We start from the raw sequence: 16,549 nt of genomic DNA, 5'->3' as shown, positions 1-16,549 counted from the left end.
AAAATTAAATTTAAATTTCTCGTTTTAAACGAATAGATAGAGATGAAAGCGTGTCTAGGATTCGATGTTTGCTTGTTGCTTTACGATCGAATCGATTCCTCGAATCCAGATGATAATTCTAGGATGAATCAATTGGTAGGATATGAAGGTATTATCGAGGTGGAAAACATCGAAGAGGAAAGATCCGATAATCCGCAATTACGTTAATTACGCTTCCTTCAGAGTTGGTAACTAATTAGCGAACGCGATTCGGCCTTTGGTAGGATAACAACGTTAAATCCTTATTTCGTTAATTGCACGAATTGTGGTAGCCGGCTGATAATGCGATTCCTCCTGTCTGCTAAACCCGCAATTCGTTTTTCGAATTAATGGATCGAACTATTTCTGATCTGTATATCTCTTCGTTCTATGTTTTACACGAAAATAATTTCACTTTTAAGGATCTCTTTATTTCGTGATGGTTACAACGATCACTTTTTTGACAAATGTGAATACAATATATCGTTGCTGAATGAATAAAAAAAAAAAAAAAGAAAAGAAAAGAATTAGAAATATTCGAGATTAATTACGAATTGTACGAGACCATCGTCACGTTCTCAGGATTGCTTGATTTTCGACAGAATCCTTGACACTTTCCTCGTTACCCGGAAGAACGAAAGGATTAACTCCATCGATCGAGCCAGATAAGTGTTTTAGGTCAATGTTTAGAATGGAAGCTGCAATTCCTTTTACCACCCCTGTCGATTGTTGCCTTTTCACTCACACGTGCTTCGAGTTACAGCATCGTCGTAGCCTGTAGCATTATTACTTTACCACGAAATCCCAGGGCGTTGTGATGGATCCTGTCCCAACTACTAAGACTTATTTGACGGTGGATTTAATCCCGTTTGGAGTATCGATCCGTTAGCTAACATTCATCAAGTGTCAGACATTTGCTTCGTAATTTAACAATCGATATAACAAAAAAGAGAAAAATTATTCGTTTCAACTTTATGATTAATGTTGTAATTTTAAATTATAACGAGTCGTTTGATCGTTTGATTAGAGTATGATCATCGTTGTCGTAAATACAAGACAAGAATTGAAACAGTTCCGTGACGAAAGATGCGTGGACCCCGGCTCCGGGGGTCACACATCACGGATTCGAATCTTTCATCACGAAAGTCAAATTTCAATTTTAAAAGAAGTTTAATTCGAATCTAATTTATTAAAATGAAATTCTTGAACGAAGTCTATTCTTTGTATTATAACTTATAATTTTGATGTTCAGTTTTATAGCGTCGAATAATACAATGAATAATACAAAGAGATGAAAAAGTCTCTCTATACAGATCAGAGAATACTTAAAATCAGTGGGAACGAATGTCTCTTTAGATACCTCTTAGATTCCGTTTCAGAACGACGAAGAATGTTTAATTGCGTTCCCGTTATTATTACTTACGATAATTTCTCTCCTTTTTTCCCCGCTATCCCTCTTTCTTTCCTCTCCCGTGAACATCATTATTCCCTTGCTTCCATACTGGAACGTTGACACGGGCCATTGTCCGTGTGCGACGCGCGGAACAAAGCGTTGAATAAACACGCGGCTGAATAAACAGCTTCTTTTCCGAGCTTTCTTCTTTTTCTTTTTTTTTTTTTTCCTCGTTCCATCCTTTCCATCTTCATTCTCCAGACGGATTTCACGCGTTACACGTGACGCGGAACGAAGGAATACACGTCTTACAATTGCGACAGCAACGTTTCGTGGAGCACGCAAGAACTCTCGCGGTCAAAATTCCAGCGACCGCGATAAGATGGCCGGAAACGTTTCAGTTATTGCATTCCGTTCCACGGAACAAATTGTCGCTCGCTAAAACCGTGGTAATTAACTGCATCCATCTTGTCCCCGTCCCACATTTCGCGACAGCACGATTGTTCGGCAAATAACGCCGCGTGAACAACCGTCTGTGTATGCAAAAACTTGATTGCGTTCGCAATCGTGTTTCGTCCGTGTCTTTGAGCGACTCAATTGTACACGGTGTCGTGCAACACGATTACTAAAACGTTGCTATCAATACGAATTTTCGTTTATTTTTCTCGTTTAATCGAAGAGGATGGAATTAGGGTACGATCTAGTTTGAGATCTAGTTAGATTTAGTTGAGATCGCTTTGATGAATGAAATTTATATTGAATTTTGGAAAATTAAGCGTATAATAATAACGAGTGGAACATTTTGTTTATTATAGAATTAATTTTTTTTCTGTTAAGAAACTGTTAAGAAATATATGTGATATATTTTATTTGATAAAGAGTTATTAATTCAATTGTGAAAATGCTTGATAGTTCATATTAGGTTGATAGAGGATACTTGGGTTGTGAAGAAGAAATATAAAAAATAAGAAATTCCCGTCGAATGGCTTTGGTAGCAAAGTGGTTTCCGATGCCGATTACCACTCCGTTTGACCTGGGTTCAAAACGAAATTTTTCTTCGAAATTTTTATCAAAATCCAATTAACTACTAATTTCTGAGATCAATTCGAAATTTAAAAATTTCTTTCGATATTATTAAATATTTAGTATATTATTAACGCTATAATAAGTTTCACTTTTAAAGAGTCCATCGATAAAAATTGTACTGGGAATTAATATTTATGAAAGTGTGTTTGTATTGCTTTTTAATATACTTATTTAAAAAGAAGACATATAATGGATGTATTAAAAAAATAAATGTGAAGATAGATAAACGATCAAATAAAAAATACCAGAAAAAGTTGAAAATTTGAAAATTTCACAAATATGTGATAAAAATAACAATAAATTCAAGAAAAAAAAATTAGAAAAAGCCACGAAAAAGAATAATAAAACGAATTCTGAAAAATTTAAAGAATATAGAAAGGATATAAAAAGTCGAAGGAAAAAACTGTACAAAACGAAACTTTATAAAAGCGAAAAAATATTATAAACAAAGTATATAAAAAAGAGATAAAAGATAGAAATTGGAAAAATCTAAAAAATATTAATAATAAAAATGTATTAAATAAGAAAAGGAACGAAAACATAGAGATTGAAGTAAGTTTTAAAAAAACCTGATATAAAAAGATAAAAAATGGATATCAATGTGTGCGAACTTTCATACAGTTATATGGATAGATAGAATACAAGATTCGATCGGTTAAATTTCGCGCGAAGCCCGTTTGGGATCATACCGTTCCTGGATGTATATCTTCCGATAAAATACTATTAAAAGTTCGCAGGAAAGGTACGAGCTAGAGGAAATCTAGATCAATTACTTTTCGGGAGAACAATTCGGCTTTAAGGCTTCGAATTCGAGGGTGGTGAATTTCATTCGGGAAACTTTCGAATGGAATCGGGTTAGATATTTTATCGGGCGGATTATAATATCGTATAGAACAGTATATCCTATCCAATAACTTCGTTAATTGCACCGAGTATCAATGACAAATTTCGGCGAGCTCGATCTCGAATTTTAATCTCAATGAAACGTTGAACAGAGAGGAATATTATATTTTTCCATGGCGAACAAAGGATATGTTGTATTCAAAGTAGATTTAAATCCGATTAAAATAAATAATCGTGAATAATTTACGATATACAAAGCTACGTAATTCAGCTTTAGAATCGTAACAATTTTTATAAACATTTTAATAATTTAATGGTAATTTACAAGAGATAGCCTCGAGCGAATTTTCTAAAGAGAAAAGAAAAGAAATGAAGATAGAAGCAATTTTTTGTATCAAAGAGTTAAGGAAAGTAAGAATCGTATCAAAAAAAAAAAAAAAAACTCGAAAAGAAAGCCTGGTTTTAATTTCTATATATACAATTCAAAATACAAAAGGAGTTCATTAAATGTGACCGAGCGAACCTTTTTACGGCTATCACAACGTCGTCAGATTAACAACGAAAACCGGAGATTCCCACGAAAAGAAGATAGACCGTATTTGTTCGAGTAATTATCGTAACTCAAAGTGGAAAGTGTGCGAGAAAAAACCCTCTTAAATCGTTTAATCCGCTTCATTGTCGCTCTACTTCCTTTTACGTTCTCGCCAATTTTTACCACGATTCGTGAAATGTTTATCTCTACTCACTCACTCGTTTATTAGTAGATATTACGAAAACGAAACTCGTTGGAACGATCGTTATTGTTCCCCCAAGAATCTCCCAATTTTTTTTTAATTATAAAACGATTTTTAGTGCGCGGCAACTTGATCTGATTCTTTGAAGCTAACATTAAAAGTTAACTAACACACATATATCATTATTAAGACAGACGTATCAGATGAAAAATTAAAAAAATCTACATAAATTAACGTTCGATCTTAATATCTTTCATAATGATAAAGTGAAAAATATCATTTAAATTCAAATATCTATTCGTCTTAGTACATATATATTTGTATTTTCCTCGAAGTGCTCGTACAATATTCAAACCTTCCACCATCAGACTCGAACCCGCAACTCGCAACACGCGTGATCCTACCTCCGTCACAGATTAATCGACCACTCTATAAGACTAATCGAACCAAAATCAATACCGTAAACCTCCCGACCGTAATCGTACCTGTTACTCCATCTCTCCAACACTCCCCAACGTCGCTTCTCCTCGGCCCAGCCATCAATTTCTCTCCGTGTGAGATAAGATTCGCGTAGCGATAAAGGGAAAAAAAAAAAAAAAGTAAAACGAAAAAGAAAAAAAAAGAAAAAGAGGGTCTAGAGTGCCGATTGGACGGCACCCAGCGGAGCACAGTAATCAAGCTCACCTTCAAGATCGGCCACGTTCGATTGGACTCTCGCTTCCGGTCAATTGCCAGGGTTTACCCGAAGCATCCAATAAAGCGAGGAGATCTCCTCTCTTGGTGGACGGTTTCCAAAGGATTTACGCAGCTCTGGTTCCGTTGTTTCTAACGCGAGGCGAGGTCTGCTATGAAACGACTGGGTGGACGTGTCGCGACTCTCCTACTATTCCCGGGGCATCGAACTGATGGAAAATTCGACGAGGTTAATATCGAGGGAAATTTACATTTCCGCCGGAAATCAACAGCACGATGGGAGAGATCCCCCGTTGGGGATATTTCGAGGCCGATGGTAAAAGCTATTTTTGTTTCCCCGCTCGTTCCTCCACCTGGCCTCGGGATGTTTCTCGACATCCGTTCGAAACATTCCATTTGATCGAGCTACAGGAGGATTACGGATTTCTAAGATCGTTGTTTGGTCGGTGAGTGATTAATTTTTGGAAATTGACGAGAAATCCATTATTTAAGTTTCTCTCGTTTATCGAAGAAAAATTCATTTTATCGATCGATTCGTAGCAGGGATTTTAAAAAAATTAAGATTCCCAAACAAATATATTATAATTCGGGATAGACGAAATTCAGGATAACGGTGTTTTTATAACGAAATTACAACAAGTGTGGAAGTGCGAAACTCTTATGATAGATTCAATTCGTGACGGATCGAAATTTCTCAACTTCAATCCGGAGATAATAACACTCTCGAGAAAATTTCAACTTCTCGAGAGTGGTAGATGCAACGTAGTCGATTGGCTGGAAAAACCGATCCAACCAAAGTGTTTTCGTTAGCTCTAACAGAAGATCCCGAAAGATAAATGGTGTCTCACTGTCCAAAACGCTCGCCCATCCTTCCAATTTTTCCATTCGCGCCGTATAATTCGCGCCATAGAATTTTTCATTCCGACAAAAGCTCTCAGCCGACAAGAGCTCTAAAGGATAGATTTAAGCAACGTCTGGTTAAATAGCGTTTCATCCTTTTTCTTCTTCTTCTTCTTCTTCTTTTTCTTCTTCTTCTTTTCTTTTTTTATCGAAATTCGTAAACAGAGAGAGAGAGAGAGAGAATTTTCTCCTCTTTCCTTTGGCTTCGTTTTTCTGCTCCATTTTCTCTCGCACGACCCTCTATCGTTAACCACGGTATAGTTTCGCGCTACGAAAGTCCTAGATAGCCAAAACGATATTGAATTCTAGCGAGTTTCTAAAGAAACTGGGTGGAACGAGGCTAGCCATCCAATAGTCAGCAACTTTGACGAAAGGCGAAACGCTTTCCTTTCCTCTTTTATTCGCGAGATATTGTGGCTGAACGTGCAATCCTTATGTTCCATCTTGCCAATCGAATTTTATTAATTTAATTTTGAAATGAAATGTGATGTTTTAATTATTAGACAAAGAATGAAAGCAAGAAAACGTCTATCCATTTAAGTTTACGATGGACTTTAAATTCTTCAATATTGTAATTCGACGATCGGAACGATTATTTCCAACAGGTAATTCGAACAAGCCATATTTTCTCGACCTAAATTTCAAGATAGACGTTTCATACGAATCTTATAAGTGTAAATAGTTTATCCTCGTTTGTTCGAGTTAACGTCGTTCGACAGTACAATCTTCCACAATTTGTTCCACTTATATCCTCTCGGTTTTTCTCCAATTTCTGCGGCAATCTCTTTTCTCCTCCCATCAACTCTCTCTCTCTCGCGAGCATCGATTCAAGTCAGACGGAAAACAAGGATTTCTCGATCATTTCGCCCTCTCTAATGAAATTTCTCGCCAATCGGAAATCTACAACATCCGCTCTCTTCGACATCCTCCGAAATTCCTCCGCAATAGCCTCGCTCTCCCTTCGAAGTCAAAAAAAGAAAAAAGAAGAAACGAATAAAACGATAAAAAAAAATTCCATCGAAAGATTAATTCAACAACTATTTTTACATCTCCTTCAACACTCCAACCCTTCGATTTTCCTACGATCGTGCGACAAGTGAGAATTCGAGGCGACAAATGGCGCCTCTTGTAGCGAAGTTTCAGGCTAAGGGGGAGGGGGTGGTTCGGTTTTATAGAATCCCGGACCGGCACGTCGCCCGCCTTTTTTGTTCCTCGCCCGAGCCACCGGAGTGGAAACTTCGAAGAAATAACTTTAATTCACCGCGGGAACTCGGAAATCTATTAAAGTAAGATCCGATCGTCTTTAAAGAATCGTTCGTGCCCCGCTCGCCTCTCTTTTCTCGCGTTTTCTCGCGACGTCGAGCCTTATTGCGAGAGGTTGGTTTAAAAACGTCGTGTTCCACGGAAAACGCCATCCACGTGACCAGGAAAGGAAGAGGGTGTCTCCTCGAGCAATCTTGGCCACCGTGCATCGGCGAAGAAATTATTGTCAGAATGATATCTGCAGGTGCAGGTATTCCCAGCAGAAATCACGACGCGGCTTGGTATTCGATTCGCGTGCTCGATGAAAAATTCGTGAAACTTATCCGTATTCGTTGGACGCCATTTCTTTGTTCCAGAGAATACAACGGTAAAGGAAATCTAAGGAAGAAGGTGGGCTCGATAAAAGGATCCTTGGTTGGTTTTCTTCGGTCGAGTTGCAGTTTCTTTTTTTTCTTCCTTTCTTTCGTGAATGGATTCTGTTCTTCTGCGAAATAGAATTCATCAAAGGGTGAAGGGTGTTAATTGGATGGAAGGATTTTGTAAAATCGGGAAATTTTCAAATTTTTGATTATGTTAAATTGTTGACGTTCTGTTAGATTGTTTCTAGCAATTTCTGTTTAAAAAAAAAATGGACAATTACAATTTACAACTACAATTTACGTGTCTACAATTATAATCGACAATATACGAAATCTCAAAGGCGATGTTCACTAGATGTAGAACAATGTTCGAGGCATTAAACACAATCGATATTTACATAATTAATGTGATAATTATATAATTATAAGATATCGTATAATTTTATATTTAATAATATAAAACTCGATCGAGTATGATATTCGATAATGAGACGTAAATGCGATAAATATTTATCAAGCGTGGATACGATGAAAGAAAAGAAAAGATTCGAACAGCGAGAGGAAGACACACGATCCTTCGGCCGGCTTGTATGTATATTCATCGTTCCCGTTTAAACGATTCCCAGTATCCCGCGCCATTCCTTTTCATCCCCTATGCATAGCCAGTGAAACTATGAAACTTTAAAGTTTAATAAAAATTCATGCTCCGTGAAACCGGATCCTTCGTGAACCGGAGCCTTACGTACTCTTTTTCTCTCGTTTAAAAATCGTCGGCCGCGTTCATAAAAAGTTTCTTCGCCACCCGGATCTCCTCTCGTTTAACACGCGATCTTGTATCGAATCGAAGAGAATGCACTCTTTGTCCGCCGCATTTGTCCATCCATTCTTTCCTCTCCGAATAGAATGGAAAGTTAATCGAGGAGACATTTCTTTCTTCGGTCGAAGAGTTCGAATTCTTCGGCACGATCTTCCTCGATCTCTCACCGAGAACTGTTTCGCGCGAATTTCAAGACAAACTTAAGGACAACGTGTACGTCGTAGGCGTTTGAATTTGAACAAAGGTCGCATCACAAAGGGCGATGCAGAAGCGAGGCCGCGCACGGAAGGAGTTTGGGAGAAACGTTGGGCCAAGTTTGGAATGCTCAAAGGTGCACAAAGGAGGAGGTGCGCCCTCTATCCGGCTTAAGCCCGTTGACAAAGGTCAGAAACAACGATCGGAATCTTGTGAAAATTAATTTAGCATCGATCGTGAATAATTTGAATAATACGCGAATTGATCAACCCGTCGCGTATTTCAACTGGAAAAACTTGCTGCCTTCTTGCTGCTCTCCCTCTTAATTTCTCAATTAGAAGGCGCGAGAGATATTCTCTCGTTCCTCACTCGACTTTTATTTACTTCAAAAACAACTTGTTCCCGTGTACACCCCTCACTCTTTCACCTTCGTTTTTCCAACATTTTCAATTTCACTCCGTCAAATTTCAATTTCACCTCATCCTCGCCTCCGATACCCTCGACGAAATTTAATTATCGCCACTTACGTTGGAACGACGTTTCCAGGAACGAAGGGAAGGGTAGGAAATTGCATTGGTCACGCTTCGTTCGTTGCGTTAACGGAAAGGCTTCTGAAAAATCTTCGACCGGAAAAGGCTTCGATGTCGCGGTTTCTACGACGTGTGATCCGGAAACTTGCTCGATTCGAGAGAGAAAAAGGAGGATGCGTTTGGATGAAAAGGAGAAGGGAAGCACGTTAATTGGCGTTCGTCCGAAAAAAAGGTTTACCAACACCAGCGACTCTGGTTAAAAGGAAGTAAGAGCGCAGAAGGGGATGATCTGGCGCGAAAGGGCAGGGGGAGCTAATTATCCCAGGGGAAAAATTCCAAGGGAGGGTTAGGAAGGGAAAATGGCAACAGAGAATGTTCTACATTTCTCGGCCGGTGGCATCTCCATAACTCTTGAACGGGATTGTTAATTGGATTTTTCTTTCTTTTTTCCCTCCCCTTCCTTTTCAACCCGGTCGTTTTCATTATAACACGCCCACCCCACCCCCATCGCTTAACCTTCCCCCCCTCTTGGCAATTGTTTTGCCCTATTTGTTCTCCCCTCCCTCCCCAACATCCATCCACCCTTCTCTCGTGTCCTCCCATTTTTCATTCGTGTCCTCCTCCCTCACGCTCTCCCTTTTGATACTCTTCTTGACCTATTTGTCCGCCCTTCTTTTTCTTCCCTCCTCCCTGTTTCTAGTTGATAGCGGTTCTTCCCTCCGTCCATTTCCTTTTAACAGCTGCTCCTTTTCATTTCTCTTCTTATTCATACCACCCCACTTCTACACAGCTACTCGACCTTCCCTCACTTTTATTTTCCCAATGTCCGCGAGATGGCCACCAGCCACGTTATGTTATTTCCTCCTCTCGTTTCGCGACAGATCCTGTCGTGACAACAAAGGGGGGAGGGGGAAGGAAAACCGTTTCGAGATGGGCGAAATACTCTTGGCTGGTCTAGGCGAGATTTTTACGCAGGCGGTAGGTCTTGAGAATTTTATTCTGTTCGAGATGGACCGTGGCCGCGGCGGTTTCGAAAGAAACACGTGCCACGGTCGTAAAAGGAGAAGAATGTGGTACTGGGGATACGTAGTACCCGGGAGAGACACTCTCGGGAATAAAGGCGATTTTTACCGGGTCGCTCGTTTAACGTCCCTCCTCCGAAATGATTTATTTCTTTATCGTATATCGGATTTTTCTTATTGTCAGAACGAAATGTTTCTTTTTCTTATTTCCTTGCGTGCTAATAGTCATTTCAGTGGATTCGAAATATGACAATTTTGTCAACGTTTTTATTAACGTTCTGAATTTTAAGTACAGAAGATTTTTAGCTTTTTCTTTTTCATTTCTTATTGGAGAAAAGTGTTTCGCTTACGATTAAATTTTACGATTAAAATTAAGATACATCGGTACAAATATCTATCATAATTAACTTGAATTAAGATTCCAATCCAGCACGATAAAATTTTTCCAAATCAAAAGGAAAACGTGTATCTTTGTACGAGCCACGATCGATTCGAAGAATTTGAACTTTGCCACACATGTGAAACAATATAGTCGCAATGAAGGACTAACGATTCTCCGGTGCTCGTTGGAAAACGATCGGAAGCGATTGACGGCAAAGAGACGCGAATCACGTCACGTACAGAGCTCGCGTATCGATCTGGCGGTGACATTCCGCCCTTCTTCGCTTCGATTCCCTTCGCATCCGGTCGCGGCGCAGGAAATGAAAGTCAAAGCAAAAATCGTGGAACGGAGTATGGCGGAACACTCGAGACGAGACGCGTCTTCCTTGGAAACGAAGATTCCCGGAAACCATGTTCCAACGGAGGATCTCCTTGGAAGGTTGGAGAGAGAAAATCGAAATCGGCCGAGAAGTTGCTCGTTAAAGTCGACGAGACATCATATCCGTGCCAAAGATCGTTGATCATCGCTGATCGATATTTTAAAACTCTCCCAGAGATTTTATTTCCATCCGTGCTTTTCAATCGGATTCTCGATCTTTTCTTACTTTGACATTCTTTTTTACTTTGTCGTTTCGTTGTTGAAAAATTATGATTATGTTTTTCAATACAGAATATTTTATTTTTTATTTGTTTCTTTCGATTGAATATGCGATATTTCGGAATACGATCTCTATCATATTTTTTTTTTTTCGGATTATTTCGATTATTCGTTATACTTGTTATTCAGAATCGAGTTTTCTTTTTATCCTTTCGTTTTCCAAGTATTTCAGAATTCCAATTTCATTCGATCAATAATCGCAGGGATTCGATCAATAATCCTTTAATTCAAACGTAAATGAAGCGTGAATAGTTTCTTTTCTTTCTAGCGCGTGAAATTCTAAACCGTTATAAACAAATATTATCATCTCTTCCATTGGAATTGGAAGCTTTAATTGTCCGATTTCGATTCACTATTGACCGATTTCATTCGAAACGTGACCCCGATTGAAATGGATATTCGTTAATAAACAGTCGAGAGTAAAATAATATCGTCGTATCACGCGCAACATGCAAAATTGAAGATTTAACAGCGGCGAATAATCTTTCGTCGATTTCATATTGGTAATTGTTTCGAATACTAAAATGGAATTGTTCTTCTTCAAATGCAACGATACGATAAAAAATATAATATCTGTTCTGCGTACAATACTTTCACCCAAGTATCTATCAGACATAAAAATAATTACAACCTCAATACGTATCTTTACTGCAGTATGTTATATATACCTTTATCACGTAGTTAAATCATTTAATACTCATAACTGCAAATACTTATTAAATTACTATACGTATATTTAAGATATCGAAGAATTAAGAGAACGAAGAACCATAATCGATACGATTAAAGTGTGATCTTAATTTGATTGGTGAAATAAGTCTACGTTTGACAATTTCAAATTTCAACGCACTTTTCACTCTTCAAATCCACTATCGTAAAAATACCTCTCCACCAAAATCTCACCACTTTTATCATCCACAAATTCTCAATTCGCTTCACAGTGCGTCACCTTGAACTCTCGTATCCTTTTCAATGTCGAAGGTTCCACCAACCCCTTCTTCATCGTGAGAACAACGAAAAAAGAGTGGCGCGCTGTTCCACGACTCTGAAACGAATTCCTCTCGCATAAATTGCACCGTTCATGGTTAGAGCGTTAAAAGCTCGAAACCTGTGCGATCCTCCGCCCAGATAAAACGCGTGCAACGCTTCGAGAATGCCGGTACGAGGCGCGACACGCCATTGTCCAACGGTGGCTGGCATAGTTTTCATCTTGATATATTCCCCTCCGTTCTCGTCGTCGCGTGCGCCACGAAAAACGCAACAGAAGCTCGCCTCGTGGCGCAAAAGCGATAGCGAGATACGCCGCCATTTTCCTTCCCCCCCCCCCCCCAAGAATTTAACCGAGAGAAGAGCAGAAAGCTTGTTTGGACGTCGAATCGAGCGTCTCTTAAATTTTTGGAAAAAGTGGCAGCCAGGATTTATTTTTAGATACGAGGAGTATCTGTTACTATGCTCTTTCGCGCCACGTTCAACGCGGTTTGCAGTTCAATCATCTGGTTTAAATGAAAAATTTTAAAAAGAAAGAAGGTTTTATGTATAATGTTTTATAAAAGTGAACATTGAGCTATTTGCAATTTAAGCATAAGATTGAAATTCATTATCCAAGTGAAATTAACGTAGAAATTAACGTTTATTTTTTTCTCCGTATGTATTCGAAGTATAATTTAAATTAAACATTGCGTTTAAGTATTAAAAGTATGTTGGATCGTGTCCGTTCGATCGTCAGAGATGTCTTTTTGGAGATGGCCGTAGATTATCCATAGATTTTCGACGAAAGCAGACGAATCTTTTTATTGCCTATACGGCAAACAGGAAATTCTGTTTGCCGTTGGAAAACAATATGTGTCGGCGAATATTCATCCGCGTTTCTGGGGGGACGCTCGCGTGAATAAACAGATGTTGGGGCTCGTGTTTCAATTCCTACGTTTCTTTTTAATTCTTTTTCTTCTTTTCGGGAGGAGGAAATGGATTTTAAATATCGAAGTGGATTATGACACGGTTTGCGAATCTTTTAGAGGAATTAAGCTCTCTTATTCTCTTATTGAATCTTTATCCCTTATTTTTATCGAGATTGAATCAACTCGGACGAGATTAAGCTGCGTCTCTCGTTCACGCTCGACAATCTATTAATATCTACTTTCAAACATCCTTTCTTTTTACTTTTCTAAATTAATTAATTCAATATCGTAATTATACTCATACACAGAGAAATATCGAAAATATTGAAAAAATTCCATCAGTTTGAAAGCGTGGATGAAATTTCGTCCCGCAAGGAGAAGAAGAGCACTCACCTATCACCGTTAAATTGACTTTGGAGTTTCTCGTTTGCCCGATCTGGAAATCGACGCGACACCTGTAGATACCCGCGTCCTCCTCCCTTATGTGGTCCACCCCGAGTTCGGCCGGTTTCTTGTCCGGCATGAAGTAAGCTCGATTCGAGAACACCGTGTCGTCCGACCATCGTTCGGCGATGCCGAAATCTCGATCTCGGGCATCGACGCTGAAACAAGGATAATCAATAAATAGAGTAGATGAGTTGGAGATCATCGTGAAAATAATATCAATGAGAAAAATTTATGTAAATGTTACATGATGGATACATGGAAGAAGAAGTTTTCATCAATAAACGAAACAGAAAATGATTTATGATACGATTCGTTCAAATTACATTTATTTCCTTCTTTTCGTATGAAATATTCGTATGAAAATAAATTTTATCAAATTAGAACATGATTTTAAAACTTTTCAAAAAGTCTATTCAGATTCATAAGAAGTTTGAGACGAGGGGGATGCACGAATTTTATCATAATTATTTTAATGAATGCCATTCTCGGATAACGGATAGACGTATTTCCCGAGTGAATAAATTAAACCGCATCGAGAATATAAATCAGACGATTTTAAATGCAAACTGCTCGTTTTTAAGATGTTGGTATGTTCGTAAAAAAAAGAGAATCGAAGATGTTTGAAAGGTAAGGTGTGAGAATATGAGGCGCGATAAAAAGAGATTTATAAATATAAATCATCGATATAAATTCTTTTTTCCATATGAAATAATTTTTTTATACTATATATATATATACGTATTATAAAATTTATAAAATTAATTATATGGATAATGAATTTAATAAGAATGTGTACGAGAGAAAAAGAATTTTATAAAGAAAAATGTGGAGAGAAATCAAATCCATTGAGAAAATCCTTGGAGATATTTAAAATTCGCATGTAAGGGGATACGTGGGTGTTGTGATTGAATATAAATTTTTCCTTTTAAAATTCGCGTTATAATCTTACTATAGTTACACACTACAACTTTAATTTCGTTTCAATTTGAAAAATATAAAAAAAACGATAAATTGAAAAACTAGAAATTTTTAAAAAATCAGTCGAAATATAATCCAAGCATATTCGACGATGATAAACGTACAATTAATCGCGGAGGTGATAAAATTCTCGAAACTCGAGCGATTTTAAAATCCATCCAAAGAAATGTCAACAATCGTCGACACGCGCTATGTCAACACACCGAATTTCTTCGCAATAACCTCAGTTCGCCGCGAGTCTTCGTTCGACGCGTATTAAATTTTGCTTTCGCTCGTTGTCGTATTTCGATTAATTTTGCGTTACAATTTTTATCGTGGATAGGTAAAAAAACGACGCGCGCTTCTTCGTTTCGTATGCAACGAATAAGATATATAATCCGATGTGATTTCTTTTTCGATAAAAATATACTTTTTACACATCCACACGTGTCGCTCGAACTTGTTTCTTTATTTGTTTATCGACAGCGCGTTACGGAGTTCGACTTAGTTTCTTAGTTAATAACTCGACTGAACAAAATCGAAACGAAAGTTTTTCCAAATATCGCTAGAAATTGGAGAGAAATATCGAGTCAACCGACGTTCCCACGTTTTTATGGAACACTCTCGTGTACAAATTGGTTCTCCTCTTACCTGTAGACAGACGTACCGAGGTCCTCGCGGTACCAGAGCACAAGGTGCACCGAGTCTCCTTCCTGGGTGGTTGATATGTCGCACGGAAGGTACGTAGGATCACCGACCAGTGCCACGATGTGCGATATCGGGACTGAAATAAAGTGGAATTCGTTAATAAATTGATTTTTCACGCGTGAAATATCGATTTTGAAATATTTCATCGAATTAATTTTGCCGATCGATATTTCATATTTCGAAACTTGATGATTTTGAGTTTTGGGATAAGCGATCGAACCGGTGTGATTGATGATTCAGCACGGATGATGATGGGATAATGTGATCTTTACAGCTTTTAGACTCGCGTAATTTTGTTATGAATGTAAGAAAATTAGTTTGTAATTCGTTATCACGACTCGTCACATTACGTGTTAAAATTATAACGTATAACGTGATGATTAATAATTTGTTGTTGATATATCTTCATGATAAATTGGCAATTAACGAGATCGATTTGTTTTCATATACGCTCTATATATTGTATTATTTAATGAGATAATGATAATAGATATGCAATCAGTTTCATTTAGAAAATTTTCATAAAATTGAAAAAAGATCCAGATACGAATCGCAATAACTAATTATTTTTATAACGATACCTCGATTAATTATTTGCATACGATACGTATATTAATATATATATATATATATCATAGTTAATTTTAGTACCAGAATAGCGTATGCATCACTTTAATTATTATCGTTTAAACTAAAAACGAGAAATGGGAAAAAATTTTTGGATGAAACGAAGGAGTTATTTGTAATATCGAGGATTTTTTTTTTTCAATTTGCGAACATACGTCGGACTCGTGTCAATCGGATAGTATTTTATATATAGAGGTAGCGTTGAAAAGTTGGAAATATTCTGATGAAAGCACGTCAGTCACGTTGTTCTGAATAGTGATTTATATTTCGCGACTTCGGATCAAGGAACGAACTTAAGATTTATGGGCTGTCTTCTTCGAAAGCAGCGAATCGTGCAACGTCTCCGTAATGCACACCTGCATGTTTATGCGCGAGAGTGCCGTGGGGCACATGCAAAATTCAGGGAATCGGTCCAGGAAATATCGTCCTCCGGGAACGATTTTCGTGAAAATAATCGCGATTTATATTTTTGCTTCGAGAGTTAAATACAACGGCGATATAACGCTGCGGTGTCTATATAGTTATTTCAATCGGTTACTCGAAATGCGGGTATCGAAAAATTGTAGTCTTCGAAAAATTAGGATTTCGATAACTTATTAAATAATCGAAAGTTAAGATATCGATATTTTCTTTATACATTTACTTTACAAATTTTCAAATATTTCAAGTCATTCACTTTTCCATTTCTCGCATTCTCTCTCTCTCTCTCTCTCTCTCCGTTTTCGAACACCGACAATTACTCAACGTTCTCAAGCATCGCTCAAGTATCGGTCACTTGGAATCCACAACTCTCGGAAAAATACTTTTTTTTTTTTCAAATTCCACGATCTTCTTTCTTCTTTCTTTCTTTCTTTTTTTTTTTTTACCGCACGATCATTAATCTTTCAAAGATTCCATCTCGTCGTTCAGTTGAAAATTCCTAGAGTCAACTTTCCAACGAGGCAAGAAAGGGGCACGTCTCACGAACAAGATAATGCTCGTTCGAGAACGTACGTCTCCGTGAAAGCTCGTTTCTCGCGA

General features: G+C 37.8%; 1 protein-coding gene across 3 annotated transcripts in view; it reads right to left on the bottom strand.

Moving 5' to 3' along the window:
- Positions 1 to 16,549, bottom strand: part of LOC100872781 (neural cell adhesion molecule 2) — a 244,676-nt gene that overhangs the window by 50,954 nt on the left and 177,173 nt on the right. For all 3 annotated transcript variants that reach the window (XM_086904330.1, XM_086904328.1, XM_086904329.1), the window contains exons 2-3: positions 14,846 to 14,978; positions 13,184 to 13,392 (exon numbers count right to left, since the gene is read on the bottom strand). In XM_086904330.1, the coding sequence (XP_086760456.1) occupies positions 13,184 to 13,392; positions 14,846 to 14,978 (342 nt within the window). The remainder of the gene's footprint in view (positions 1 to 13,183; positions 13,393 to 14,845; positions 14,979 to 16,549) is intronic.

Source organism: Apis florea, unplaced genomic scaffold (genome assembly GCF_048593485.1).
Source record: "Apis florea isolate Af1SG1 unplaced genomic scaffold, ASM4859348v1 contig_2350_pilon, whole genome shotgun sequence".
NCBI lineage: Eukaryota > Metazoa > Arthropoda > Insecta > Hymenoptera > Apidae > Apis > Apis florea.
Note: the sequence above shows the minus strand (reverse complement) of the source record. Positions and strands in the feature narration are given on the sequence as shown.